This window comes from Mytilus edulis, chromosome 14 (assembly GCF_963676685.1).
Source record: "Mytilus edulis chromosome 14, xbMytEdul2.2, whole genome shotgun sequence".
Classification (NCBI taxonomy): domain Eukaryota; kingdom Metazoa; phylum Mollusca; class Bivalvia; order Mytilida; family Mytilidae; genus Mytilus; species Mytilus edulis.
Genome location: NC_092357.1, coordinates 15,440,888 through 15,454,334, shown reverse-complemented (window position 1 = coordinate 15,454,334; position 13,447 = coordinate 15,440,888). Strand labels below are relative to the sequence as shown.

At 31.1% G+C, this 13,447-nt stretch overlaps 1 protein-coding gene across 4 annotated transcripts in view; it reads right to left on the bottom strand.

Moving 5' to 3' along the window:
- The window catches only part of LOC139502931 (glycerol-3-phosphate dehydrogenase, mitochondrial-like), a 42,329-nt gene that overhangs the window by 22,321 nt on the left and 6,561 nt on the right, over positions 1-13,447 (bottom strand). For all 4 annotated transcript variants that reach the window (XM_071292601.1, XM_071292602.1, XM_071292599.1 and 1 more), the window contains 5 exons: positions 13,204-13,328; positions 12,001-12,098; positions 10,222-10,385; positions 9,169-9,330; positions 1,826-1,970 (listed from right to left, as the gene is read on the bottom strand). In XM_071292601.1, the coding sequence (XP_071148702.1) occupies positions 1,826-1,970; positions 9,169-9,330; positions 10,222-10,385; positions 12,001-12,098; positions 13,204-13,328 (694 nt within the window). The remainder of the gene's footprint in view (positions 1-1,825; positions 1,971-9,168; positions 9,331-10,221; positions 10,386-12,000; positions 12,099-13,203; positions 13,329-13,447) is intronic.

Below are 13,447 nucleotides of genomic sequence, written 5' to 3'. Positions count from 1 at the left end.
CACTTTATCATTGAAAACCAAAATATTCTTATCTATTTATCTTTTATTCAAAAGCTGTCAGAGTTAATCTGCTATGGATTAAATATTCGTTGGAATACTAGTTTTCATTATATGTGGGTACAGGCCTAGGGTTTACAAATTTTGAATGAATACTTTGCCAAAACCACTAAATTAAATTTCAATCAATATACAAGTTTTCCTCAATTCATAAAAAAATAGTACGAAGGAAAATAAATAAATCCACAGTATCTTGTAAATTAGAAATTTTGCTATATGCGCCTGTCTGGGTCAGTGTCTATTACAGGTTTGGTGTTTGTTGAAGTGTGCTGTGTTTGTTTTTTATTAATTATTTTGTACCTAAATCATGTTACAATTTTTTTTCGTTTATTTATTTTACATTTGTCATGCATTGGCCTTTTATAGCTTGCTATGGGGTATGGGTTTTGCACATTGTTGAAGGCTATAAAGAGACCTATTGTTGCTAGCTTCTTCATCATTTGATCTCTGGTGACTAGTTGTCTCATTGCCACTGAATGACTGATACCATAACTTTTTATTTCTATACAGCATACCGTATATATGCCATATATAGTAACCCTCAAAGTCAATTTTCTTCCTTAAAAGTTGTTTTTGTGAGATTGGTGTCTGTTTGACAGATTGATTAAATTTATAGATGCAATGTGAGTTAATCTTATTACTCACTACTTATATAAGTATATATATACAAATAATGATTTGTAATTTCTATGAAAACTAAAAATGATGTAAATTTCATAGATATATATGGGCATGACAATCTAAAAATAAACGTTAAAGCAAACAGGAAAAAGAAAATTGATGTAGTAGAAAACCAATCATAAAAGTATGACATATACCCAATAAGTTTGTGCTAAATACTAAGAAATTGGGACGTGCAAATACTGAGAAAAATGCAACAGCAACTGACAGGGGTTTCATTATCTTTCATGTTGACTGGTACTTTCCACATTTCTAGGTGGTACTTTTCAATTTATTCCATGAATATCTTATATAAAAATTCCTACATTTAGGCGGTACTTGTCAATAGCATAGGATGGTAAAAGTACAAGGTACCGCCTCCTAATGAATGGCCTGGCAACATGGTCTCTGGCCTAAATAAAGATCTCTGGTCTTCATAAAGGTCTCTGGCCTTAATAAAGATCTCTGGCCTTAATAAAGGTCTCTGGCCTTATATAGGTATCTGGCCTAAATAAGGGTCTGTGGCCTGAATAAAGGTCTCTGGCCTTAATAAAAGTCTCTTGCTTTATTAAAGGTATCTGGCCTTAAAAAAAGTTCTCTGGTCTTAATAAAGGTCTCTGGCCTAAATAAAGGTATCTGGCCTAAATAAAGGTCTCTGGCCTTAATAAAGGTCTCTGGCCTAAATAAAGGTCTCTGGCCTTAATAAAGGTCTCTGGCCTAAATAAAAGTCTCTGACATAAATAAAGGTCTCTGGCCTAAATAAAAGTTACATAATCTGGCCTAAATAAGGGTCTGTGGCCTGAATAAAGGTATGCGGCTTAAATAAAGGTCTCTGGCCTAAATAAAGGTCTCTGGCCTAAATAAAGGTATCTGGCCTAAATAAAGGCTTAGACCTGAATAAAGGTCTCTATCTTAAATAAAGGTCTCTGGTCTAAATAAAGGTCTCTGGCTTCAATAAAGGTCTGTGGGCTAAATATAGGTCTGTGGCCTAAATAAAGGTTTGTGGCCTAAATAAAGGTCTCTGGCCTAAATGAGGGTATCTGGCCTAAATATACGTCTCTTAGTATGACAACTGCTTTACTATCACCTGAATTTCTAATAGCCTTACCTATAATAATCTGGCAGTACTATATGGACACCTTGACTTGGTTGACATATTTTTTGGTCATCTTTGTTCCCCATCAGTCGTATGTGGTCTGTGTAGGGTCCAGTTGCATTGATTATACATTTGGCTTTAATGTTGAACTCTTTATCTATAAAGTATAAAATATATGTGTGTATTAAAAAGGATAAATATCTAAAGCAAAAAACAAAATAACAAAAATACCGAAATACCAAGGAAAATTCAAAACAGAAAGTCCATTATGAAATTACAAAATCAAAAGCTCAAACAAATGGAAAGCAAAATAATGTCTTATGAAATAGTATCCACAAGGACAAAAAAATTCTGATTATATTTCATCCCTGTCTAAGAAATAATGTACATGTCCAGAGAAGAACATATTTCAATATCAAAATGTGTCTTTTAGTCCCAATATAGAAAATATTTCATAGATGGCATTGATATAAGTAAAATTTGTATTATTCAAAGGATCCAAAGTTATATTTTGTCTATACAAATCAAGACTTAAATTCTAACTTGCCCTGCTCAGCCAAATTAAAAGTATTTAATCTCAAATTCAATAGGCTATTAACAAGACAAACATAGAAATAGGATTAGGTGCTCGCAAACACATATCATATTCTCTTGCTTTATATCTTGGATAATGATAGCATCAATCTTGAACCTATATATATATGATTGTCATTATTTTTAAAATATGAATTGACACAATACATTGTACATATAGTACAATTAACACGTACTTGATAGTAGTTTAAGGTACCACTTTGATTTTTTTTAACTTATAAATACCAATTTGAAATGACTTAATTAAGGTTAAAATATAATTTATTTTTTTATTGAAAAAAACAATGTTTGCCATACAAAATATTGTCAGTTATAAATCTAAAAATGTGCATGTTTGTGTACTGAAGATACCATTTGAGGCTTCATATCACATTATACACATACTTCAAACGTCAAAAAACTAAATAAATTTCTTACTAAGAAAAAACAAGAATGTGTCTCCAGTACACAAATGCCCCATCCACACTATCATTTTTTATGTTCAAGTAACCAAGAAAATGGGAGAAAATCTCTACTTTGGCATTAAAATTAGAAAGATTATATCATAGGGAACATGTGTACTAAGTTTCAAGTTGATTGGACTTCAACTTCATCAAAAACTACCTTGACCAAAAACTTTAACCTGAAAACTTTAACCTGAAGCAGGAGTCAGACGGATGGAAGGATGAACGAACAAACCGACGCACAGATCAGAAAACATAATGCCCATAAATGGAGCATAACAACATAACCCTTCCCTTGAAGTTAAAATATTGCTCCTTTAAAATTTATCTTTTGTAGAGTTAAATATTTTTTTTAAAACAAACAGTTGTACTGGATCATATATTATATAGTAAAATATCCTACATATTAGATTTACTCTTTACTTTATTCTTAACCCAAAAACTCTGAAGCTGATAAAACTTGAATCTGATTCAAACTTAGCCCACATACATTTTACTTATTGCAAAATTATCTAAAAAAAAATTAATAATGAAGATTTCAAGGTATGATTAGTGAAAATTTCCATATAAAATCATTAACTCATATCTACATGAGTGCAAAATTATCATAAAAAAAAAGATAATTAAGATTTCAAAGTAAGATTAGTATCTACATCATCAAAAAGCAATGCAATTTCGGAGAAATGGAGACAGTCATCCAAAAGTATTAAAATAGAGAAAATAAACAAAACAATTTTTACTTCCTTATCAAGTGTTGATATTTTACTTGATATCCTTCAGATGTTTTTGGTTTCAGTTTCAGTTTCAAAGTTTCCATTTATTGTAATTTTCAATTGTTTAAAAGTAGAAAGCACTTAACCTCTTCCTGACCCTGCTGACCCTACAGAAAATAGGAAATACAAACTATATAAAGTCACGTATACAATATATCATTCAGTCAATTACTTTAAAACCATTGACACAATATATATGTGTATCACATCAAATTCACAGAGTAGTTGTCTAACGTTCAATGACATTATTCAAAATTGAAAACAAAAACTGAAGAAGACAATAATAAATAAGAAAATGGAAAAGAAATACTTAAACATGTTAAAGGTAAGAATTTTTAATTCTTATAAATAAGAAGATGTGGTATGAGTGCCAATGAGACGAATTTAAAAAAAAAAATGACACAGAAATTTTACCTTTCCTTAGATATTTTACATTAAAATATTTCATTCCATCTTTCATTATGGAAACAAGAATATATGACAATGCTAATGGAGGAACTCTTTTGTCAGTTGCCTAATTAGTAAACTTACAAAGAAAATAGTAACTTAGAACTGCTAATTTTTTTTCTGGCATTGTAAGATAAAGAAGTTGTTGTCATCTTAAAGTAACTTGGTGGTAATTTATTTTGTAGACTTACAGGCAGAAAACGGAAGGAATGTCAACAGAGAGATGTGAATCATTGAATTATTACAAATATCTTTGCCAAAATATTGGATCTGAAGAAGTTGTCAAGATTAGGAGGTTAGCTTGCACTATATTGGACATTGGAAACTCTAATAAATTCAAAACAATAACTAGTGGAAGTAAAGGTGAAGGGCTTTCTTTGAAAAGCAGTGATCTGGATATGATGCTTATCATTCCTACGATTAAAGTGTATGAATCAGAAACAGAAGTTGTATTTGATAATCAAATAATTCCTTTAATTATGAATACTGAGGAGACCCCTCCATGTTTTACACAACTGTGTCTTCTTAATTCTAATTCAATGAGTGAACAATTAAAAGACATTTGCCAAACAAATCATCTTGGATGTATGCTTTCAAGTGAACAGTATAAACAGTTTTTTTTCACTAAATATTATAATAATGAGTATTTTGCAAAAATTTCAACTCCAATTTTAAAAAAAAAAATGTGGAAAATTCATGGGCCATGTATATCAGAAATAACTGACCAGTTAGACATAGCAATGTGCCTTCAATGTGACCAATGGATAGTTCAAGCTCAGCCATGGATTATAAGACCACGTTCTACATGGCCTGCACCTGAAATCATCTCTAATGTTATATCGGGTGGAGTGTTATTTGTTCCAATTGGAAGCAAAGGATCCAGAAATGAAAATCTGGAATGGCGAATTTCTTTTTCTGTAGCAGAAAAGTTTCTTATCTTTTCATTTAGTCATACACAATTTTTATGTTATGCTCTGTTAAAAATCTTACTGAAGGAAATAGTAGAAAAACATGAAGATTTGAAAGGTTTATTATGTTCTTATTTCTTAAAAACATTGATGTTTTGGATTTCAGAAGAAACTAATCCAGATGTATGGCGACCAGTTAATATTATACCGTGTTTCATGGCATGCCTTCAAAGACTAATGTACTGTGTAAGATATTCAAACTTGTCACATTATTTTATTCCTGAAAATAACTTTTTCTTTTCACGATTTAATGTTCTGAACAAAGAAAAATTGAGGACTGTACTGAAAAGTTTATATGAGCAAGGAATCTTTTGTTTTGTGTCTTCTGAAACCCTGCAAGATTATAAAAGACAATCCTATAAAATCACTGATTATTTAACTAGAGTAAATTTCAGAAAAGAAAAACAAACAAGTGTCAATATTTCATTTCTTGAGAAAATACATTTACTATATAATTTTCTACATCGTTTCAAAACGTGTGTATCTAAAGGTTTATTTGCTTTATATTTATCAAAAGCATGTTGGTTTGTTCCAAATGCTTCAAAATATCTATATAGCTCCGAAAACAAACAGCAATACTGCAAGTACAAATATGATCTTAGCCATTTATTGATAGGTGTAAATTCAGATGCAGTTTCAGGATGGCTAACATTAGCTTCTTTCTTCTATGTTCATCAAAAGTACTTTGCCTCATTAAGTGTTATAAATTATGCAATGCAGAAATACACAGATGAGAAAATTTTTACTGGATCAACCACATCGGAGTTCACATTCATCCAAAAACATGCGCTCAATCTGATGAAAAAAGAAAAACTTTATACAGTAATAAAGGCATTAACGATTGAACTTCTTAAATTTGACTTTGAGTCATCTCTAATTCCTCAAGAATTACCACTAGGTTTGGCTGATAAACTTTATGTGTATCATCCTTTACCATATGCATATTTCCTCAGTTTCTTATGTTACTATCATCTACATGACATCACATCATGTAGACAATACTTACTACAACTTATATTGGCAATGACAAACAGTAGTATTCATTTCAGTTTTCCTGCTATCAGTACCACTATTATGACTGCCACAGCTCACCATTTAATGGGTGATGCAGACTATGCTAAAAAATTATTTAACCTTGTTGATCTGAATAATATTCATCTAGGTAATTTAGTGTCATCTAAAAATGTAGTGCCAATTTAGATGTTCTTTTGTATTGTTTTTAATTTTGAGAATTTGTAATCAAAAGGCATCAGAAATCATCTGTTATGATTACTACATTAATAAACTGATGTGATTTTAAATTAACTGTAAATGACAATAAAATGTTTAGTAAGCATGATACATATATTTTTTAGATACTAATTTGTATATATTTAATCTGTCAAAATTACATGTATAGAGAAGAATAAATAAAACAAATATCAAAGAGAGGTCCTTTAAAATTAATCAAAACAAAGTAGACTTGGTAGAGGAGTTGTCTCACTATATATAGAAGGAATTCTCAAATATTTTTTGAGATGTAACGTACCAAAATAAATATGACTATGAATAAAAATTTGGGTATAAGTCAATCAGACAGCAACCTATCAAAAAATTCATAAATATGACTATGAATAGAAATGCATGGTATTAGTCAATGAGCATGATGAGACAGCAATCTACCAAAACACAAAACAAACATGACTAGGAATATCAATTGGGGTATTTATTTGGGGTAAGTTATTGAGACAGCAACCTATCGAAAAATCCAATAAATATGAATATGAATGGAAATGCAGGGTAACATGTACAGTCAAAGCCAAAACCTCCAACAAATATAAAGGACAAGGTACGATACGGCCTGTTTTGGCCCCTATTTTTTAATTTTTCAAATGCTTTGGAAAGCTACTTATAAATGTTAAAATATTCTCTGAGGTTTGAAGTTTGTTTGGATGAACTTCAAAACCATCAATTTTAACAAATGGGTGAGGGGAGGGGGTTAAACTTTTTGATATTATTCAAATATTGTAATTATTATTCAATTTGCAGGTGTTTAATACAACAATTTTTTAATTTTTTAGGGCCTGCACCAAGGTGATGCAGGAATTTTTTTATTCCAATGTCATGGGAGCAGTATTTGCTGTCTAAATCGCCATAATTTTTTCTGGGTCACGTAGGTGCAGCCTATTAAATTTTAAGAAACAATTGCCAAAACTCGTAATTTTTCCTTCTTTTGGTGTTTTTAATGCCCTTTAACCCTCCTCACCTCACCCATTTTCTGAAGGTAATGGTTTTGAAGTTCATCCAAACAAACTTCAAACCTAAGGGAATATTTTAACGTGATAAGTAGGTTTCGAAAACAAATTTTAAACAAGAGTGCACACACTGAAATGTCTCGCCTTCTTTACTAATTATTGATATTATGATGATAGTCCTATGTATAAAGCTTTATTACAACGGTCACATAAACTTAACATTAACCAAGATAGCTATTAAACAAAGACCAATGAACCATGAAAATGAGGTCAAGGTCAGATGAACCATGCCAGGCAGAAATGTACAGCTAACTAAGCTTCCATACAACAAATATAGTTGACCTATTACTTAAGAAAAATAGATCGAAACACAAAAACTTAACACTGTGCAATGAACCGTGCAATTGAGGTCATGGTCTAATAAAACCTGCGGGACTGACATATAGATCATAATATATTTCCATACACCAAATATAGTTGACCTTTGGCATATAATATTAGATAAAAAGACCAAAACTTTAAAACTTAACTTTGACCACTGAACCATGAAAATGAGGTCAAGGTCAGATGACATCTGCCCGCTAGACATGTACACCTTACAATCATTCCATACAACAAATATAGTAGACCTATTGAATAAAGTATGAGAAAAACAGACCAAAACACAAGAACTTAACTATAACCACTGAACCATGCAAATGAGGTCAAGGTCAGATGACACCTGCCAGTTGGACATGTACCCCTTCCAGTCCTTCCATACACCAAATATACTAGCCCTGTTGCTTATAGTATCTGAGATATGGACTTGACCACCAAAACTTAACCTTGTTCACTGATCCATGAAATGAGGTCGAGGTCAAGTGAAAACTGTCTGACGGGCATGAGGACCTTGCAAGGTACACACATACCAAATATAGTTATCCTATTACTTATAATAAGAGAGAATTCAACATTACAAAAATTCTGAACTTTTTTTTCAAGTGGTCACTGAACCATGAAAATGAGGTCAAGGACATTGGACATGTGACTGACGGAAACTTTGTAACATGAGGCATCTATATACAAAGTTTGAAGCATCCAGGTCTTTCACCTTCTAAAATATAAACCTTTTAAGAAGTTAGCTAAAGCCGCCGCCGCCGTAGCTGCCGCCGGATCACTATCCCTATGTCGAGCTTTCTGCAACAAAAGTTGCAGGCTCGACAAAAATGAGAAAATAGGGGGGCCAAAAACAGGCCTTATCATGTTTATCGTGCTCTGTCCTTTGAATGGAAATGTGAGGCATAAGTCAATGAAACAGCAACAAATCAAAACATAAAACTTTGAGAGTGCATAAATCAATTTTTCAAGTACAAGGTGATGAGACATGTAAATCTGATTTATCTGAGGATACAACCAATACAAATTTTCTGAGAGAAGACAGAGAAGGATTTATTTAGATGATTTTAATGCAATGAATCAGTATTAACTAAGGCAGCTGTAATCATTTTGCATTTGATCATGATTTGTATGCAGGAAAACTGTTTTTATTTACTCTAGCCCCTGACACTTACTCCTTGGTAATATTAACCTGTGATTCTGTCTCTAACTCTCATCCCTGACACTGCCTCCTAAATAATACCTAACTTTGATTCTGTCTCAAACTCTAACCCCTGACACTACTTCCTAAATAATACCTACCTGTGATTCTGTCTCTCACTCTCATCCCTGACACTACCTCCTAAATAATACCTACCTGTGAGTCTGTCTCTCACTCTCACCCCTGACACTACTTCCTGAATAATACCTTTATGTGATTCTCTTTCACTCTCACCCCTGACACTACTTCCTAAATAATACCTACCTGTGATGCTGTCTCACTCTCACCCATGACACTACCTCCTATAATGAATTACCTACCTGTAATTCTGTCTTTCACCCTAGCCCCTGACACTACTTCCTTTCCATTTTCATCTTTTGACTTATGTAATTCTAGAACCTCAATATAATTAGCCACAGATCCTCCCATCCTGGCAGTAGATATAGCTATAGCTATGTTCATTCTAGCATCGTCATGTTGTCCTAAAAACATGAAAAAGATCGAGCAGAAATAAGATGCTTCACCAACGACAATTGTATTACAGTAACATGACTTATATATATATATTCATATTTAGCTGACATTTGAAAAACTGCAGATATTGAGTTAATTTTATGTATGCAAAACTTTGTATCATGATCACTAAAGAAATGATAACAATCCTATCATGTGCAGTACTGTTGAGTATTTCTGCTAATATAAAGACAGTTTTTCATTCATTGGCTATAATAGCATGAATAGTTAAAAGATGTATTGGTCCAATCAATAGCTGATCCAGAATACATGTTAAATCAAATGGCAAAAGTTTTATTCTTCACCAATACTTTGGATGATTGATTTACATCACATATGTTCTCAATCATCTTATAGTACTTAAAATGACAGGAAATAGTTTATATAATTATATTCCATTGGCAAGAATTTAAAAATAACATGCAGATGATATTTATAGTTTCTTCTTATGTTGTATTTTTATAGTCCAGTGTGCCAGTTACAGGTTGTCGTGCTTTCAAATTAATTTAACCCTGCTCTATTCTGTATGTGCATGTCTAAATTCAGTGGTTGTTGTTTTTTGTTGTATATCATATTTGTTTTTTTCGTTCATTATTTTGTTCATAAAATCAGGCCATTACTTTTTTCTCATTTGACTTGATAAACATTTGTCTTTTATTGCTGACTATGCAGTATCATTTATACTCATTTTTGAAGGCCACACTGTGACCTATAGCTATAGTTGTCAATTTCTGAGTCATTTTATTTTTTGTCAATAGATTTAATATTTAATAAATCAATTTTTAGTTGGCAACAGACAGAAGCTACCAACTCTCTCATTCAAAGCACAGATAACAAATTTTTATCAACATAGTACAAACCATCGTAATAAACTAATGCTCCTTTAAGTGCCTCTTTCTTTAACATAGGGAATTTTTCTAATGCCTTTTTCTTTGACAGGTAGTAACTTGATTTAAGTTTTTGTTTCCCAGCTACAAAATCATACATCTTTATACCAGCCCAAAAATAAGGAATTTGCCAGTACCTAAAACAGAAATTAAAAGTATGTTATATCAATATTTCATCGCACAGCTGGTAAATTATTACATAGTTATTGGTTAAACCCTGTCACTTGGTGACGCCCTATGGATTTGTAGGGTTTAGTAAATTCATAATGGTTCATGACGTCACTTCTACTAGTAGTTTTATGAAGACAATATCAACAATCTTATCAAAATCCTTAAACATTACATCATATTCTTACAATAGTTATCAAAGGTACCAGGATTATAATTTAGTACGCCAGAGCCATTTCCAGAACTTGCTAATAACAAAACTTGCATGTTTGTTCATTGTTCAACTATTGTATAATAATTTGTTAATTTTCATTATCTTTAAAGTTAATGGTTTGACACACTGTTCATTTATAGCTGGATTATTATTTACTTTTTAACTATTTCATCTTTCACTGAACCATGTCATAATTATGATAGAAATTTGTTTTCATGTGTTTGATCCGTTGGTGATTTTAAAATGTATTCATTGTTGTTTTTCAAGGAATTTCTGCTTTCCCATAGATTAAAGATTGCATGGAAGTTTTCTCCATCAAAAACAAATTACCCAAATGATCTGTCAAGTTTTCTATTGCAGAAATTTAATTTATATCTTAAAGAGGTTGAAATAAAGATAGGTCAGGTGTCCCAAACCTTTCAATTTTAGATAACAGACCTTCCAATCCATTGGTAACACCAGAATTTTCATTTCCAAATCATGAAATAAAAGACATTAGATTGTTAATCCAAAAAGTCCTTGGTTATTCATCTTTGAAACTAATTTTGCCTGTGATTATTTTTTCAAATGAAGAGATTCAAGTTATCTTTATTTTATTTTAATATTTTTATTTTTTCTTTACAAGGGGAGATAAATCAAATTAGTTTTACAAAATAATGTATTATTTGTTTACATCATATATCACTGCGACCTTTTTTTTCGCTTGTCATGTTTTTAAATTTTTGTCAGATTTTAGGAATACTCTGGTTTTATACATTTGAATGCCTTTAAAACTTTTGCCCATTGACCCCCATTTTTCTTTTTATAAATCTTTAACATGTGTCACTATAAGCCATCTGTAAAAGTCTTTTAAAAAAGTTGTTCTTTTTTAATAGTTTTTGAGAACATAAACTTGTCAATGGTAAATCTATGAAAAATCAAGAAAGAACATTTTCCCACCAAAATTTTAACAGCTTATATCTGAAAAAGAAGCACATTGGCCTATATTTTATTTTGGCTCTTTTGGCTCCTTTATTAATCCCCTCTCAACATATACTAGTGTTATGAAAAGCTTCTTATTTTGAGACTGAGTAGCAAACTTCCTTTAATTAATTTGACTCTTTTAAGTTTCATAAAATATTGACAAAATATTTACTTTGACCCTTTGGAAAAAATAAAAATTTCCAAAAAATTGAACCAATCTTTTTCACAAAAAATTTCATTTAATAAAATTTGATAAACACTAATTTTAATCATTGAGAAGCTTAATATTTCCTTAATAACAATAGAATGTGATTAAAACGTTAAGCTGATTTTACAGAGTTATCTCCCTGAAGTGTTAGGTACCACCTTAAATTACATTGAGTTAAGTTATATGCTGAAGCACTTACTTATATATAGGTAACATAATTGGAAAAGGATAAGCTAGATGTGGAGCAATCTCTATAAGATTGGCTCTCTCTGTCAGAGCTTCTTTAACCATTCTGTACTACAAAATAAAGATATAAATATAACTTCTATGTGGTCAGATAACATCTCTCTGTCAGAGCCTCTTTAACCATTCTGTACTACAAAATAAAGATATAAATATAACTTCTATGTGGTCAGATTGGCTCTCTCTGTCAGAGCTTCTTTAACCAATCTGTACTACAAAATAAAGATATAAATATAACTTCTATGTGGTCAGATAACATCTCTCTGTCAGAGCCTCTTTAACCATTCTGTACTACAAAATAAAGATATAAATATAACTTCTATGTGGTCAGGTTGGCTCTCTCTGTCAGAGCTTCTTTAACCATTCTGTACTACAAAATAAAGATATAAATATAACTTCTATGTGGTCAGATAACATCTCTCTGTCAGAGCCTCTTTAACCATTCTGTACTACAAAATAAAGATATAAATATAACTTCTATGTGGTCAGATAACATCTCTCTGTCAGAGCCTCTTTAACCATTCTGTACTACAAAATAAAGATATAAATATAACTTCTATGTGGTCAGGTTGGCTCTCTCTGTCAGAGCTTCTTTAACCATTCTGTACTACAAAATAAAGATATAAATATAACTTATATGTGGTGAGGCTCCCTCTTTAAGAACTTCCTTCAACATACAGTTTAAAAAATCAATCAAGTTAAACATGAATCCATCTCTATCTAATTTGCTTTCTCTGTTTAGTTTAGAGAAGGCTACCAGATTTTTTTCATCAAGTAGTTGACATGTCAGATTTACGCTTCTGACAATAATTATATAACACACTTATAAAAATGTGTGCACTTAATTGTTTTACTCATCTACACAGAATTACTAAGTTGTGGTCATCAAATTCTATCCTCTTCTGCAATTAACATGATTAATATAATTTTCTTGCTCTCAGCAGGTCAAACAAATATTTTTACATGATAATTGAATGACCTTACGAACACAACTATATTTCCTTGAATTTTAACTGATGTATGGAATGTACTGTTGTATATTTGAATAAATATTTTTCCCCAATTGATCTAAAAAAAAAATCTGTTTTTTTTTAATTCTATAATCAGAAATTATCAACACTTTAAAACTATATGCATATAGGCAGTAGCTATCATATACCTGTTCTAAATCTAAATTAAATACAGCTTTCTGTAAATATCGTACTCCACCATGTATTAATTTGGTACTTCTACTACTAGTTCCACTTGAAAAGTCATATTTTTCTACCATTGCTGTTTTCAAACCTGAAAAATAAGATTTTCAAAAATAAAAATATGTTCATTTGAAATTCAAATAAATTTTTTTCAAGAAGATTTGATCAATGGGAACTCTATTCATTCAGAAACTGAAAGTGTGAAAGATG